Here is an 18,054-nt window from a genome sequence, read left to right on the forward strand (position 1 = left end):
GGACCTGAGCACAAGGGCACTCTCCTCACCTGCAGTTTCCAGCAACTGGTATTGTCTCTCTATAATCGGCAGTGGAATCAGCTAAGTCAAGTGGTGGCTTCTCTATGGAGGTCTGAGATCTCATGGGGGGTGGGGGCTGAAGCTGTTGTGATTCAGACAGGAGGCAAAATAAAGACATGGCCCTTTTCTACTCCACTTAGTGTAAACTGCTTGGCTGTGTGCCTCCCTTCTGAACTAGATGTGCTGAAAGAAAATGCAGCTTCATATTGTGTGTAGCATTCTTCTGTGTCCCAGACAGAGCTCCACACATAGGGGCTTCTAAAAGAACATCATGCTTCCTCCCTTTCCATAGATATGCCTGGACCCATACATGGGATAAAAGTGAGACCTGCTAACTAGTCCTGTCCTAACCTACCTCACAGGGTATTTGTGAGGATAAAATGGTGGAGGCAAGGCAGAGAACCATGTACATCAGCTTCAGCTCTTGGGAGAAAGATGTGATATGTATGTAAGAATAAATGAATAAATAATTATTGGTGAACAGAATCTTGTATTTTTTTTAAAAAAATGTCAACAGCAGCTGTGGAAGGAAGGTGTTCACTCTGAATCCTTCCCTCCTGTGCCACTTTCCTAATTAAAGCTGCCTTCTCCCAGAAGCTGCTGCTATTTCCTTCATGGGGAAAAACTTTTACGGGTGGGTAAATATGGGTAAATGTACATTTTCCCTCATGGGGCAAATAGCACTTTTGGGGAAACAATTTTAATTGGGAAAACAGGTGGGAAAGAAGAGTTATATTTCCTCTTGCCCACTGTTGTGGTCACAATCTAACCCCGCACTTAGGTATGGGGAGAAATTTGATTCCGCTTTCTTTGAAGCCGAATTTATCAACTTTGCACTTTCCAAAACAATATGAGAACAAAAACACAGCCATCCTTTGAAACTCAGATTTATCCGGATTTTGCAATGCAATTCTCCAACCAATTTTTACAAAAATACATATATTAGGGAAAATGTGTATAAACATCATTATCTTAGTGAAAATAACATACAAAAATGAATTGGCAAAAAGCACCTGCAAAAATGTGTACATTAGTCAAAACTGCATACAAAATGTGTTTATTTGGAAAAATTCACGTTATTTGAAGATTTTTCAAGAGGATTTTTAAAAATTGCAAATTCCTGAAGAAATGTGAACTGAATTTAGGACTGAAAAAATGAGAAGCTGAGAGAACCAAAACTGACAGATCTTTCCATCTCTACCCCCACCTCACCCCTATGAGATATGCAGTTCATGGATCTTTCAAATCACATCTAGTTTGGCCCCAATTCAGTTATCTAATCATCCCAGTCCACATGTGCAGGTATCATCATCATCATCTATTTATATCCCCACCTTTCCTCCAGAGCTCAAGGTGGCATATGTGTCCCTTCTTTGATCCTCTTTGAAAATTTGATTGTTTGAACAACCCTGTGAAGCAGGTTAGTCTGAGAGGTGGTGACTGGCCCAAGGGCATCCAATAAGTTTCATTGCTAGATGATGATTTGAACTTGGATTTCCTCAGCCCTAGTTCTGACACTCCAGTCACTACACCCTACTGACTTTAGCCCACATATACCCCCTCGTTACCATACACAATTTATTTGTTATATCTGTATTCTGCTCCTCCTCCAAAGAACAGAGTGGTCTTTTAGCCTCACAACAACCCATAGAGGTAGATTAGCCTGAGAGACAGTGATTTGCTCAAGGACCCAGTAAACTGAGCAGGAATTTCAACATGGATTTTCCCCACTGAGAGCCAAAACTCTAGCCACTGGCTCCGCAATATACAGTTCACATCTGTTGTATGTGTTACTATGCCTTCTACTATCTGTATAGGTACTAGGTAGCTTGCAGGTTTTGGACAAGAGGCTCTTTCCTGTGCTCAGTGGAAGCTGGGATAGCTGTCAGACCAGTTTCATCAGTCAGAAGTGAGGTTCACAGCACTTACCCACGCAGAGGTAAGCCCCACTGAGTTCAATTGGACTTATTTCCAGCTAGGTTGGTATAGGATTGCATCCCCAAGCTCCTTATTTCTTAGGATTTGCTATGAAGTTGAAGGATCTTCCAGTTACAAAATGCTACTCAACTTGCCATTATATAGCTGATCCACTTATTTAAAAAAACAACAAATAGAACTTGATGCACTTTTTTGTATGACAATGGTCCACTGGCTAAGGCTTAATAATTTATTTTGTGAAAACAAAATTTCAGTTGTGGGGGGAAATAAGTATTAAGTAAGTAGAAGTGGGACACGTAAGAAAATGTTGCAGGGTGGAGTGGGGCAGTTCAGTGTTCAGCCATGCCCTCCTCCTCAATACTCCCTTCCATTCTGCCTCCCACCTGGTTCTCTGTTCCACTCTCCCCAATAGCTAGTTGGCATTCCATGTCCACTGAGCATGCCCAGCTATTATTATTACTGTTATTGTTGTTACTGTTTTGAACTTCTTTAAACCTTGGGTTTCCCCAAGCTGCTGATACCTCCCCTCTCGTGTGTAGCTGGTGTCATTTGGCTACATAAGCAATGGCACTCACCTCTGAACACTGGAAATAGAAGGAACAAGTGGGACCTTCCACATCCAAAAAAATGATATGCTGCTATTCAGGATTCCTTCCACTTCATTCTCCTCCCTCAAAGTTCCCCCTCCCTGCCCCTGTCATTTTGTCAGCATTCCATGGCCATTGAGCATGCCCAGACCCCCCACCTCTAGAAGTTTTCCCTAAAACTATTTCTGGACTTGGTTTCCCCAAGTCTGCTGACAAATCCCTTTTGTGTCTGGTGCCATTAAGCAATGGCACTCTCCCCTTGAAGACTGGGATTAGTTTATATGATTATTCTATTACCATTCATAATGACTACTGGTCTCCTTTCTAGACATTTTAAACACAACATTGCTTTAGTATTTTGCTATGATTCTCCTTATTTGGGACAATCCTATAAACTTGGAAATGCTCATGGAGTACAAAAAAAATGTAGATGACCAAACGGTTCTTGTTTTTTAATTCTTTCTATTTTCTTAAAAGTTCATCATTGCCCCTCTATCAAAATGAAATTAACTGAAGTGCTGTTTTGGAACACTGAGACAAATGTTAGGACACCTCTTCATCAAAGACAACAAAAACAAGCAACCTGCACTGACAACTGCATGTTTCGGTGGCAGGAGATTAGGAGTGTATACCTCCCAAAGCTACTGTGTCAGACTATTTGCGATGCAGACGATCCTTTTACATAGCAACCTGGATCCAGCTCACACAGGTTGCAATGAAACATGATTGCTTGTTTTGTGTTTGTGTCAAATGCAGGGTTTCACAACAGGTTGGCTTAACTCTGGCTACTCTGAACCCCTTCAAACAAATGGGACTGACACTGGGGAGCAGTGCTTTTCTTTTTTTAAAACTCTCCACTCTTCTGCTGCTTTCCACGAACTGGGGTGAAACAGTCGTTTCAGTAACAGATTCCACAGGAGGGGGCATTATTTTTTTGCCTGCACCTTTAATCTCGCTGTGTTATCACACACGGGGCGGGGATTGTGCCTTGTTTTGCTCCAGCTGTAAAAATTCTTAAGGTTGGTCTTGCTGCTCCCTAACATCAGGTTCACCCTTTGGTAATCCAGTTCAAGAGGACCAAGTGAGGGGGAATCAGGACCAAGCTGAGGGCCTCAGCAAAGTGATGGCTGTAGTTCTTGAAATATAGATGGCATGCAAGAAACTGCCAGAACCACAAGATTCGGGTTCTGATGTGTGCTGCTGTTCTTCACCTCTAGTTCCAAACTCTGACAGAGAAATTTCATTCTGGCATGCCAGCTTTCCTGCAGCAGCATCCTTCCCATCCTCTACTGTAGGCAGGAAGGTAACATACTGCAGAGGGGAGCCTAAATTGTGCTTTCCCTCCCCCCTGATCTGAGGTCCATCTACGGCAACAACAGTAGTGAGCTGGGATCAGCCCTTATGGTATCTCCTTGCCCCAGAGACTGAGGGCCTTGGAATGCTGCCCAGTTTGTCTGGCTGCTGGCACCAGCCCTGCTCATCTGAAGCTAAGGCCCTCACTTAAACTGGAAAGGAAAACAGCGTCAAATCCTGAGCAATCCAAGCTTTGTGGCTGATGGCCAAGCATCAATTACAGATAAAACCTCTCTCTGATGCACAGAGAGAAACTGATGGGGAAAAGCCATTTGTAAATCAGGATGGCCTGAAAGCTGCACTGCTGGGTCCAATAATGACATTGACTGCATTGCTGGGGCACTAATAATATTATACAGCAGGGCCAGTTTCCAAAATTGCTACTGAACAATATGAGCAGATGCAACTGTCTATGCCTGAGAAAAGATTGCAATTGTTCCACACAGGGTACCAGGTTCCTCGGTGACTGAGGCGCTAGTTTAACTGCAGGTAAGTCTAAGAGCTCTTTAATACCTGATAGCCTGACCACCATTGTCCATGCACTGGTAACCTCCAGGTTGGATTACTGTAATGCGCTCTATGTGGGGCTGCCCTTGAGGTTGGTCCAGAAGCTGCAGCTGGTGCAAAATGCGGCAGTGAGACTGCTTACTGGGGCAGGGTATCACCAACATGTCACCCCGCTGCTGAAAGAACTGCACTGGCTGCCCATTTGCTACCGGGCCAAGTTCAGGGTTCTAGTTTTGGTGTACAAAGCCCTATGGAGCTCGGGACCTTGATACCTGAAAGACCATCTTACCCCTTATATACCCAGTTGATCACTGCGCTCTGCAGGTGAGGGGCTCCTGCAGATACCATCTTATCAGGAGGTCCATTCGGCACAACATAGGAAACAGACCTTTAGTGTGGCAGCACCTACCCTGTGGAATTCCCTCCCATTGAATATTAGAAAGGTGCCTTGTCTGTTATCTGTTCAGCGCCTTTTGAAGACTTTCCTCTTTCAACAAGCCTTTTAAGTTGAGACTTATCCCAGTCTGCATCTGTTTTGGAATTGCTTTTTAATATATTTTTTTAAAACAATATGTTTTTAACCCTTTTTTAAAGATGTTTTAAAAGCTCTTTTAAAAAAATGTTTTTAAAGTTGTTTTGTTTTGGTGTATTTTAGGGTCTGTTTTTATGATGTTTCGATGTGCTTTTAGCGCTTCTGTTTGCTGCCCTGGGCTCCTGCTGGGAGGAAAGGCGGGATAGAAATCAAATAATAAATAAATAAATACAGAACGTACCTTCAATGAATCTACTCTAAACAAAAATCCTAAGGCGTATGGGAGACTCACACTCCAGCATTCAACTTCTGGAATATACAAGGTGCAACACCAGCAAAAGAAAAGGAACATTAGAATGGCAGAGGAAATTAACCACTAACCAAGGTCAATGGCTGAAAGGATACAGCTAAGAATGCAATTCTATGCATGCTTACTTATGTACATGTTTTCAGGTCCAGTCCTACCATTAGGCAGGGTGAGGCAACCACCTCAGGATGTTGATTTTGGGTGTCATGAAAGGGCAATTAGTAGTTTTTTGTTGTTGTTTACTGCCAGGGAGTGGGGAAAGGCACTTGTGGGATTTTCTGCTTTAGGTACCAAAATAACTTGACCTGTCTTGGGAAAAATGCATCTTGCCAGTAGTGTGGGTGCCATTTGCTGCTCTTCCTCAAACAGCAAAATCTTGGGCTGGCCCTGCTTGCTTGTACATAAAGGTGCATCAGCATTTGGGCTGCAAATCATTTTGCCATGCAATGGGATGATGTTTGGCAAACCTGAAGTGGTAAATGCTCCCTTCTTCATCTAAGCAGCCCTTTTGCACCTAATCTCCACGGGTTGCCACTAGACTGTGCTCTTGTCTTGCTGTTTCTGCTTTCCTGTACCTCTCCATCCTGTAAGTCACCTGCTTCCTGAACTTTCCCATGCCTCCCTCCTTCCTCTTCTTGCTCACCCCACCCAGAAATTTGCTTTTTGCCTGTCCAAACTCTCTTTGGGTTGTCTACTGGTCATTGTTCATGCAAGGATTAGAAATCCCTGGATCTGATCAGAGCTTGAACATTCAAATCTCCATTGTGGCCCAAACCAACTCTTGACTATGCACCCACCTGCTCCGTGGAGGCCGTGCTTCCATCAGCTCCCTATATGCCATGTTACTATGCCTGACAGATATCTCTGCAGAGGAAAGACATTTTTGCAAGTCCATCACCAAAGGGTAAATTATTAGGAAACATATGCAACTATCTGCAAAGATCGCAGAGCACAGCAGGACATTTCCATATGGATTATCTAGGAGCTGTCATTGGCGTCTTCTGTAAGCCTCCCTCACTGCCAAATTTGATTGGCAGCAAAAGGAAACTCTTTTTACTTCCTTTGTGCATTTAAACTTGCTACCTTCTACCAGCACTTAATGTTTCAGTCAAATACAATGAAGCCTTGTGCTGAGTGGAGTTTAAATGGTTTGTGTTAAATGCTTCTGTACATAAGTGAGAAGAAGGTGGTAGCAGAGTGGGGTGCAAACAGAAAGCTTGCCTGCAACATGCAATGTGGGATTGGGTAAATGCATCGATATGAGAAAGTAATATTTGCATGTTGTGTTGGGATAGCATTTGGGATGGGCCTATGTATTTACTTGGAGGGCCCGTGTTTGTGTTGGAAGGATTTTTAGAGAGTGTGCATTCACTACAAGATGGAACATGGTGCTAATGGGTTCTGATGTACTGTGTTAAATGGTGGTGGCCACTTGTGGCAGCCGTGCTGAGACAAAGGATTCCAGAGGATACCCTATTCATTGTGTACTGTTCCTATATAGTAAGTGTATGTGTTTAGTGTGCCTGATCTAGACTCTGGCATGAAAGTTGGCATTCCAAGAATCTCAGCATTCATTCTAGAAAAGGGGAGAGAGAGAGAGAGAGAGAGAGAGAGAGGAATTTCTAACCCTTGTGGCTATGGAAACAGTGCATGGATACTGCCTCTGAAATTGGGGAGGGGCCATTTACACTCACACAAAGCTACTGGGACCATTGCTCAGCGACAGAACTCATGGCTTACATGCAGCAGGTCCCAGGCTCAGTCCCCAGCATCTCCAGACAGGGCTGGGAAAAACTTCTGTCTGAAACCTGGAGAGCCACTGCCAGTTAGTACATAAATCAAACCACACAGCTAGCACTGGAACTGATGGAAGTTTTAGTCCAAAACATCTGGACGGACACCAGATTGGCAGAAACTGGTGTAGACACAATACTAAGCTACATGTCCTGACAGAAGGTAGTTTTCTAAATGAGACCAATGTGGCAGCTTAAGGGGATTTTTAATAAGCCAAAAATCAAGATCCCTGCAGGAAATGGAGTATTTTGCTACTGGACTGAACATAGCTCTGGTCCAAGGAGAGCTGCTGCCAGTCAGTGACAATAATGAAGTACATGGACCAATAATTTGACTCAGTATAAAGCAGCTTCGTATGTTCATAACATCTACTTGGGCGGCACCAATTGTGTGGTTTCATGTTTTGCCATATCAGGTTTTTTTTTACATTCTCACAGAGCTAAATATGAGGACAAGTACAGCTGCTGAAAACACTTTTACACATCATGTTTACATCATGTTACACACTGACTACACACATGTAAGAAGAATCTGCCATACTCGTGGTACTTACCTGGTTGGAGTCAGGGGGTGGCACATTTTAAATGTGCATGTTGGAGGTCTGGTGATCCTGACTGGCAGCTGTTCTACTCATTGTGCAGAAGGAGGTGGTAGTAGACTGCAGTGGTAGAATTATGTTACACCGCTTCAGATTGCAGGTTACATATTTGCAAGTGGTTTTACATCTTTCCCACTTAAAAAACCCCTAAACGTTTAGGGAGAGAACTATGTTAAAACTTCCCACCAGTGTGCTAGTTCAGTTCATGGTGCAAGTTTCTTTTACAGAACTGGTCGAGAATTAGGGGTCAAGGCACCCTCAGTGACCCCCCCTTAACAAAACAAAAGCAAAGAGACCAAAAACCTCACCCTCATCATCCTCTGAGCAGCCACCATTTGTTGGGTGGGGCTGAGAAGTCCAAAACAACTGAAGGACCCCAGGTTGGGGAAGGCTGCTCTAGAGTTAACCCTGGGTTTGTTTTGTTTTTTCAAAGAGGAAGCATTTCACAATTTGGCCCACACCTACATGCCACCCTGAGACAGACCAGAATTCTACCATCTCAGTCGACCAAGTCATTCTCCACAATATGTATATTGGCTCTGGGATGTAATTTATGTACATCAGTGTTCCTCACCAGTTAAAGTGACATTCCAATCTTAAATACATTCATCTAGAAGAAAGTCCAGATGAAACAGTTCAGCTGGACTTCTAGGATTTCTGTCCTGGGACAAGAGCAACAAGTTTTGGTTCAAAGTCCCCAAACTGTACACATGTTGGTGTCTTAACATACCAAGCATCCTGTAGACCTTTAAGGTTCAGAAGGTACCCCCAATCTTCAGTGGTGGCTGCTAACCATTGGACCTCGTGAAGCACCTAAGGGAGAGTCACCAGAAGTGGGGCTAATTTCTTCTGGTTTTCTGCCCACCCTCCTGCTTTGCGAAGACACTGTGGTCACTTATCCAATGTAGCAGTAAAAGTACTGACAGGGCTCTTCTCACCTTGCCCTGATCACCAGCCTCCCATGATTCTTGTGTGCATTCATATAAGTGAGTGAGTGAGTGAGTGAGTGAGTGAGTGAGTGTGTGTGTGTGTGTGTGTGTGTGTGTGTGTGAGAGAGAGAGAGAGAGAGAGAGAGAGAGAGAGAGAGAGAATAAGCAGGGGGAGTTCTTTTAAAACTGGGGATAGTTTTTCTTGAAACTTCTCCTCAGCACATGCCACAAAGCCTTAGAGGAAGAAAGAATTTGCCTAATCTAAATTGCTTAGCTCATTTGTCTTTTGGAATAAATCCACCCCAGACAATACAGGGGGGAGTGAGTAAAGATTTGCGATCGGACAAAAGTGTGGATTCAATTCCCAGGGTAGAGGGTATTCCCGAACTCTATGTATAGATGTGAAAGTTGGACAGTGAAAAAAGTGGATAAGAGAAAAATCAAATAATTGGGTGCTAGAACAAATTAAACCAGAACTGTCACTAGAAGCTAAAATGATGAAACTGAGGTTATCCTACTTTGGACACATCATGAGAAGACATGATTCACTAGAAAAGACAATAATGCTGTGAAAAACAGAAGGGAGTAGAAAAAGAGGAAGGCCAAACAAGAGATGGATTGATTCCATAAAGGAAGCCACAGACCTGAATTTACAAAATCTGAACAGGGCGGTTCATGACCGATGCTCTTGGAGGTCACTGATTCATAGGGTTGCCATAAGTCGTAATCAACTTGAAGGCACATAACAACAACTACAAGAGTGTTTCAATTTTACAGAGAGTGTTAGGAAGGGAAGAGGAGGAAGGGGAGTGAAAAGACCTTGAAAGCCTGAAAGGTAAAGAGAGCCAACTAGCAGATGAGATGAGATAAAAGAGGCCAGCACTGAAAGATCCATACAGAGGAAGAAAGAAGAATAAAGCACAGAAAGCCGTGGAACGAATTCACAAACCCCAAAATAGATTTTTCACTCACAGCATGCCTGGAGTTTTTGAACTTGTGAGTAGTTGCTGAATATGAGGAGAACATCTCAGTAAATAAATGTACTTTGAAAGGGGACTCAACAGACCTGAGGAGACAAACACTTTTGATCTAGGAAAACTACCCTAATTGTCACCTAATGGGATTGAAACTAAATAGATGTCAAGTTTTTTTTTTATTTCTAGCCCAAAATTCAGAAATGTTTCCCTCCAATGAGAACTGAAATACAGTACAGTATGGCCCCGCTTTACGGTGCTTCGCTTTAGGGCGCTTCGCTAATGCGGCGGTCTCAGTTAGACGCAATTGGACTAAAGCCCCACTCATATGGTGCTTGTTCCGCTTTTACGGCGGTTTTCGGGTGTTGCGCACCATTCTATTCTATGAGTTCTGCTTTTCAGTGGTTTTCGCTTTTCGGCGGGGGTCTGGAACGTAACCCGCTGTATGAGTGGGGCCCTACTGTATGTCATCTAATCACAAAATGCAGCAAAGAAACAGAGAGGAATGGAAACCTGAGCGTAGATGGCTTCTTGCATTACATTGCTGCCACACAGAGAAAACTTCATGCTGTAGCAACAGTTTCAGTTTAGCCTCGAGAGGAGAAAACTGAGGGATGAGGGTGTTGGCATGTGTGCGTTGTTGTGTGAAACAGCATACATTACGTTGGAGTTAAGTTGAGCAAGAAACTTCTTCAGAGCATGTTAAGAGTCTTTATTGAAAGACATTAAGGCCAGAGGCTTAAGAGTAAATACATGTAGAGATTCTTCAGTCACCCCCCTTCTGGTACATCTCTCTCCATAGATAAACACAAAAGACAGCCTCTCAGCTCAGAGGCATAATTCAGAAGACGACAACACACAGACTCTGTTAGAACTTTCCCAGTCGCTATCAGATGGCTACCATAGCAACGGTTCCCAGACAGGGCATAGACATAACTCCCCCTTAACCACAGTTACGTCTTCAAACTTGCAGGCTTCATGGAAAACAACTAGAGACAGTAATGCCTACTGGTCACCAGCCCAACAGAGGGACGGGTTAGTATTCGTCAAATGCATGAAAGGCTGTCACAGAGAAGGAAAAGGGCTTGTTGTCTGCTGCCCCAGAGGGTAGAACTTATGGGCTTAAGTTAGAAGAGGGTAGATTTTGGTTGAATGTTACACTTAATGCTAAGATCAGTTCAACAATGGAACCAATTACTTGGATGAATGGGCTCTCTCCCACTTGAAGTTTTCAAGCAGAGGCTGGACAGGTATCTGTTGGGGATGCTGTAGCTCTGGACTGCCTGCATCAAACGGGGTTGGACTGAACGGGTAGCTTTACAGTCTCTCACACACCCCTCTTTGTCCTCCATCCAGACAAGCAAATGGCATTATCAGAGTCTGACTCATTCCAGCCAGGCAAAAACACTTGGGGTGCCAAGTTGGACCAACGAGGGATGTGGCCTGGGGAGAGTTCCAAGGGCCAAGCAGAGAAGGCTGGAAGGCTACATTTGGCCCCTGGGCCTCAGGTTCCCCTCCCCTGAACTAGAAGGCCAACAAGGCCCCCTCCGGTTGTATTTCTTTCAACTAAAAATTGATAAGGAAGTGCACTTGCACCAATTACAATTGCTGATTCAATTAAGGAAGAGGAGTTTTCAGTAGCATGCTGCAGGTCTCAATGCATCCCAAGAAACCTTCCTTGGCAGGATGAAATGAGAAATCCACTGCTACTTGTCTGGATCTCTAGTGCTATGGGGAAGAGCTCATTATAACTAGTGCAGTTTCACTTAACATGAAGCAAGCTTGTGAAGAAATAAGTCCTGGTATGATTTGTTTTTTTTTTAAGGGATGCAACCCAGTTTTTTCACCTCTTCCTCTTTCTTCCTTTTTGGTTGATGGACCTTTCTAAAGAACCTCTGCTAAATTCTATGTTTCTTACTTTTTAAATTTAATTCATTCCACATTTACCACTAGCTTCCAACTTCCTAGTGATTGTTTAAATGTGTGGCGGTCATTTAAGCAGTGTATGGCCAAAGGTAGCTTGTCACCCTAGGCTGAACATTTAAAACGGCAAATATATACAATTTAGGCCCATGTTATAGATAATATGCAACAGCATGGTTACTGTAATGAGGAGGATCCAAACTGTGAGTGGCAGGGGGCATTGCTCCAAATGGTTTACCTCATGTAGTTAAACTCAGTTTCATTCACCTGGGTGTTACTTTATATAAGCAGCTAACTAGAGTTATGGTCATGTAGTTTGAGTTCCCATGGCAACCACACAATCAGAATAATGTATGACTTGGGCCTAAAATATGCCCATAACTATATAAAAATTCCTGTGGTTTGTATTATCTTACTATATAATAAAAAGGTAAGCTGTTACACCGTCATGACACCATGCAGCAAAACATCAGGGGAAGTGTGTGGTGGCAAAGACAGCTTACCTGGAGAGCAGGCAGGCTACGCAACAGCAGACGAGGCCCGGACATGAGAGGCTGGTGGCGGTAGAGGCCTGAGAAGGCCAGGCGTGAGAGGCTGGCGACAGCAGCGGGAGAGCCCCAGCACGGATGGGTGCAAGAGGCTGACTGTGGCGGCAGAGGCCTGGGGAGGCTGGGCATGAGAGGTTGGCAGCACCAATGGCAGGAGAGGCCTGGCATGGCCAGGCACGAAAGACTGCAGGCAATAGTGGTGGGAGAGTCCCAGAATAGCTGGGTGCGAGAGGCTGGCAGCGGCAGTGGTGGAGGCAGAGGGGGGAGAGGCCCGGCATGGCTGGGGGCAAGAGGCTGGTGGCGGTGGCAGTGGGAGGAGGAGGGAGGGCCCTGGTAGCTCATGTGGGGAGGGAGGAGATGGCCCTAGAGACCCACGTGGGGAGGGTCCTGGCAACCCATGGGGACGGAAGGGGGAGGGCCCTAGTGATCTGTTGGGTGATGAGGGTGGACCCTGGTGAAGGGGGTGGGCTTTGGTGGCAGTAGGCGGGGTTGGCAAGTAAAGTGAGCTGGGGCGGCAGCCCCTAGTATATGATATAAGATCCTTGTTAGCAGTAGTGTAGTGGCAACTTCAGAAGTTCAGGCCCCTTCATTATAGTCACAGCCACACTTCCTTCTTATACAACTTTCTAAGATTATAGAATAATCTGGCCAGGTCTCAATACTGCGTTCTGCTTTTCTGTTTCTTACTGTCAGAGATATTGCTTGTATTAATGATTTCAGTATCTACACATTTATCTTCTGCTGTTACCAAACTACCTGATGATGAAGATAGGATGCTATCATCAGGATTCATTGTCTCTTCTGCAGTTACAGAATTCTCACTCTCCACAACTTGTCTTGGCTTTTTGAAGTAGGAACTAACAAAGGCTTGCTTGGAGCTGACACTCATTGGGGCCTGCGTAACTGACTCAGAAAGCCCTACAGCAATAGGGAAAAATACAAACTTTTTAAAAGCTGCAGTGTGCATACGTTTTCCCCTCCCCCTCACTTTCTCTGGGGTCTTTTTTGCTGCTGGGGTCTTCTTTGCTTCCTGTTTTTCATAAATGAAGGAATTCATTCTCTCTAAACAGGTCAGGCGTTCATTTTGTATAGGACCCTGTAACCTTTTAAACTTTGCTACCTTCAATCTAGAAGGTAGGAAGGAATTTTTCTACCCCTTCTCCTATCTCCTCGTGTCAGCCCCTCTTCCTTCAACAGATGCCTAGTATATTAGAAAAAGATAAAGGTTTTAGCCCATTCAGGCAGTCATCATCATCATCATCAGTATGCTGTATAGTAAGGAACTTCCTTTGCCGAGTTACCCTTCTTGCCTGCCATACTGAGACTCAGAGTAACTGCATTTGGGCAGCGTTTATGAGTTTTAGGAGGAAACTTAAGCATGGAAATTCTTGATCCTAACCGCTGGTGTTGGCTGCAACACACACACACACACCCCTTCTTAGGCATATTAATTTGCATTTCATCTTACCCATGCATGACACATGAATACACATTATTAAAAGCTGAAACTCCACCACACACACACCTTCTCCTCCCCCCGAACATTTTTTCCTCTCTTTTCCTCCTCCTCCTGGCTTTGGGCTGGAACAAAAGCACACATCATCCCCCTCCCCCCTTTCTTCCTGCTGGGTTGAGAATGAGATCAGGCCTACTGAAAAGCCTTTCAACAAGCCTTTTAAGAAGAGACCTTACCCCAGTCTGTGCCTGTGCTGGAATTGCTTTTAAAGATGTTTTTATAGCTGTTTTTTTTTTAAAAAAAAGATGTTTTGTTTCAATATGTTTTTAAATATGTTTATTTCAGTATGTTTTAAAATCGCTCGCTTGCTTGCTCTCCATGATTATCCTCACACTCTTCAGTCCTTCCCACACATGCCTTGTTCCACAACAAGAGATGTTTCTAGGACCTAATCAGCATGAAAGGGGAGGTGTTTGTCAGCTACTGAGAAGAGTCTTCTCAGTAGCCGTCTTACCACCTTTCACTCTGATTGGCTCCACTCAGCAGGAAAGGACAAGGAAGCATGTTAGAAGACTCTTCTCAGTGGCTAACACACTCCCCTTTCATGCTGATTGGCTTGTAGGATGCTGGAGACTCTGTTTGGACCTGGCTCCCAAAAAAGCAAGGGGTCTAAGACCCTGGACAACTGCATCTCTGCTTGTTAGTAAACTCACTTAAACCACACAGATCCCAGTTTCAGCTGTAACAGGGAACTGTAGTTTAAGCATGATTGGCATGCTGGGGAAGGGAAGAGGTGAGGAAGCAGCAAGGCGGTTGTGTGCACTCCTGATGTTCATTCCCGGCCACTAAACTATGGATAGAAACTGAGATATGTACATCCCAAACAACAGGCCAGTGAGGACACAAGGGCACAATTGCATGGAAGGGTAATTTGTGATAGAGAACAATATTTAAAACACCAAGCATTAATGTAGCCACCTTTTTCTGGCAGAGGTTCTGTGCTTTTAGCAGCTTTCAGACATTCAATAGGTGCTGTTTTCCTTGCCTTGAAATTTGCAGGAATGGGAAAAGCTGCACTTGTTGAACATCTACTTGTCAGGTGGCTGTTAATGGCACAAAGTCCCCATCAAGAAAAAGGTAGCTGCCCTACCAAGCAGAAAGGAGAGCATTCTTACTAGCATCAACTACCAAGGACAAAAGGATAATAAAAGAGGAAACAGAGCGGCAATTTGTATATCTGTGTTTTTAGAGTCCCCCTAGGTTTCCTGCATCATCCATCTGACTCTAGACACAAATGCTGACCAGGAGCTACAACATAAGGTGTGAAAACAAAGAATTCCATTCTGGTAATTCATAGAGGGGAGCCCCGCACCACATGCCACAAAGTACAGTGTGTATCCCCTGCTCCCCATTGCAAGCAAAACCTATAGGAGCTGGGTGTCTGGGACTCTGGATTACTAGTGGCCAAATTGCTATAAAATAAACACATACTATATGTTTCCGAGCTCGATTCAAGGTGCTGGTTTTAACCTATAAAGTCTTACACGGCTTGGGACCACAATACCTGAGGGAACGCCTCTCCCAATACGAACCCACCCGTACACTATGCTCAACATCAAAGGCCCTCCTGCGGGTGCCTACTCCAAGGGAAGCTGGGAGTCTGGCAACAAGGGAGAGGGCCTTCTCAGTGGTGGCCCCCAAATTATAGAATGATATTTTTGACGACGTGCGCCTGGCGCCAACACTGTTATCTTTTCAGCACCAGGTCAAGACTTTCCTCTTCTCCCAGGCATTTTAGCATGTGTTTTTAAATTGTTTTAAATTTTTAAATTGTGTTTTAAATTGTTTTTAAAAGATGTGTTTTAAATTTGTATATTTGTTTTAATGTTTTTAGTTACTGTAAACCGCCCAGAGAGCTTCGGCTATGGGGTGGTATATAAATAAATAAATAAATAAATAAATAAAATACTTTGAGGACATGGGGGGAAGATACGGGTGCTCTGCTTTGTACCTAACACTCCTTCTCAACTATACCCATAACGTCAGCAATAAAGGAAGAAAAACAACAAGCATAAACTGAATGCAGCAGGGAGCCCTCAGTGGACAGCAAACACAGGGAAGTTCCCATCATGAATATAGGAAGGAAATGGGGAACACATGAAGACACAGATCAGGGTATTAACACTGCATGCTTTACGTATTTTGCCAAAAGAGAAGAAACATATCATCATCATCATAAAAAAGAAGTAAAAAAATAACATGGATTTGCATAAAATTTGCACATGCTAATTAATATGTATAGGTGCAAATGTAAAAAACAATTACTAGAATTTAAATAGAAATACAATGAGTCTCACCATCAGAGGGAAGCCTGTGACCAGGCGGCCTGGGTGCTTGCTCAGTCTGCTGTCCAGGTGCTAACTATTGATGGGCCCTGCTCTCCCTTCTTAGAATTTTATGTTTAAACCAGATTTGGAGCCCTTCAAATAGAGGGCTGTCCTCTGAAAAGATGGGCACGTGGTCACCAGCAGAGCCATGGAGCCTCCCTTGCAATACCTGCATCACTACAGCTTACCTGGCTGGGGCTGGCATGCACACCAGCAGGAGCACTGGATTGGCTCTGCCAGCGCGCACACACAACCCTAACCTCACTGCTGCCCTTGCCTTCCCTACCCTGTCCAGGTAAACTGCACCGACACCAATGTTGGGAAGGCAACTTTACAGCTTTTCCCCACTGCATGGGATGCTACTGACGGTGCATATCTCATCCCAAGAGCGAGCTAGTCCATATTTTTGTGATCCCATTCAAAAGAAAAAATTCTGTTAAACATCTAATATAAGCTGCCCCCAAAATGCAAGTTGCTCCACCTGTTTGCTTTGTCACCCAGGAAAAAAATGCTACATTTTCTGCATAGGAGCCCTGTAGGCAGTTAGAAAATTTCAACAAAAATATGGGGACTTGCTTGCAGAACACTTTCATAAAACCACTTGGATAACTGCTCTGGCCAGCTTTTGCATGCATATTCCGAGGAGCTCCAAAATCATTGCATGAATGCAGAATCTTGCCTTGGAAGCTGCTAATGCTAATGACTCCCATAAGATGTTAGAGACTGAGCTCAAAGAAAGACATGACAGTGGTGACCACAAAGCATGAAAAAAGGAGCAGATTTTCTTCCTGGAAACTGAAAACTGCCAAAGTAAATTTGTTCAGGTTGTCATGTTTAACACTGCTACCTCTCCAAAGGTCACTGGCTCTCCCTTCTTTCAGGTGCCCTTAAAAGGAGAAGCAGAAAGACACTGCTTCATTTCATACATCTTCACTGTGCCTTGGCACAGTGAGATGGAAACCAGAAGCAAGGACAGTGGCTGAACTGATTGCAACGTGAAACTATGCAACATTGTTGCTCGAGATGATGACTGGCTGAGATCCAGCTAAAGTGAGTTGGGACTAAGTCTTGCTTTCAATGAGACAAATTCAAACCAATTGCTTTATTCCTATATCAATACTGAAAGTTAAGAGCAGGGAAAATTCAATTACCTTGTAGGCTGAAAGATCACTCCAGTGAGAGATCCACACATAAGGATGGACAGCTATGCCACTGTCCATTTCTCTCAGTAATTTTTCCAAATTTCTAATTTTTCCAATAGAAAGTTCCGTTCTTCACATTGCCACATAATATTTTTAAAGAAGTCCTCATGAAAAATCATCAGCTTTTTAGTGGATTTCCCATTTCACATAGATTTGTATGCAATTTTGCCCAATATACCCAATTTTGCACAGCAATATTATAATATTAAATAACGTACTTTTGTATGCTATTTTCACATATATGCATTTTTGTGGACACTTTATCCCAGTATACATTATGTGCACATTACTTGGATGGAGAACTGCACTGCAAATTTAGAAGGATGACTGTGTTTCAGTTCTCATATTGTTTTGGAATGTGCAAATTAACTAGGTATGCCTTTAAACGCAAACTCAATCAAATTTGTCCCCCATCCCTCCCTACCCACACCCAGCAATAAAAAGAGCATACTTTTTAAAAAAAATAGCACACTCTCAAAAATGCTTTGGAAATATATGTAATTTATCCCAGAAACAGGAAGTGCATTGTGGTAATAGTGTTTCTAGGACACATAGATAGACAGACAGACAGAGAGACAGATACTCTACTTGTTTCTGAGGTAAGAGCTTATTTCATTTCTGCATGAACAACTGCAAATGCAATCTGCAATAGTTTGGTTGGACATTTCTTCCCATGTTCAGTCAGGCTTAATTGTAGCTGATTCATAGAAATTCTGAGTCTCAGCAAAAGCTACCGCAGAAGCAGAGTCACTTTAAGATGCTCACTAAAGTTCAGGAAGGGAATGAACGTGTATATTTTTAGCCTGTGGGGTAGCTGGGTGGTATTAAAATTCAGTCTGTGTTACAGACGCTAGGGCTGAATCAGTATTCCAGCATGAGTCTCTCCATACCAGCATTTTCCATTGAGTGTCTGAAAAGCAAGTGTTACCATGGAGACTCAGCTCCAGGGCAACAGCACT

General features: G+C 43.7%; 1 protein-coding gene across 1 annotated transcript in view; it reads left to right on the forward strand.

Moving 5' to 3' along the window:
• Positions 1 to 482, forward strand: part of KCNC4 (potassium voltage-gated channel subfamily C member 4) — a 57,001-nt gene extending 56,519 nt beyond the window's left edge. The window contains exon 4 of the mRNA XM_061632605.1: positions 353 to 482. Within this exon, the coding sequence (XP_061488589.1) occupies positions 353 to 399 (47 nt within the window). The 3' untranslated portion in view covers positions 400 to 482. The remainder of the gene's footprint in view (positions 1 to 352) is intronic.
• Positions 483 to 18,054: the final 17,572 nt, after the last annotated feature.

The sequence above is a fragment of the Rhineura floridana genome, chromosome 6 (assembly GCF_030035675.1).
Source record: "Rhineura floridana isolate rRhiFlo1 chromosome 6, rRhiFlo1.hap2, whole genome shotgun sequence".
Classification (NCBI taxonomy): domain Eukaryota; kingdom Metazoa; phylum Chordata; class Lepidosauria; order Squamata; family Rhineuridae; genus Rhineura; species Rhineura floridana.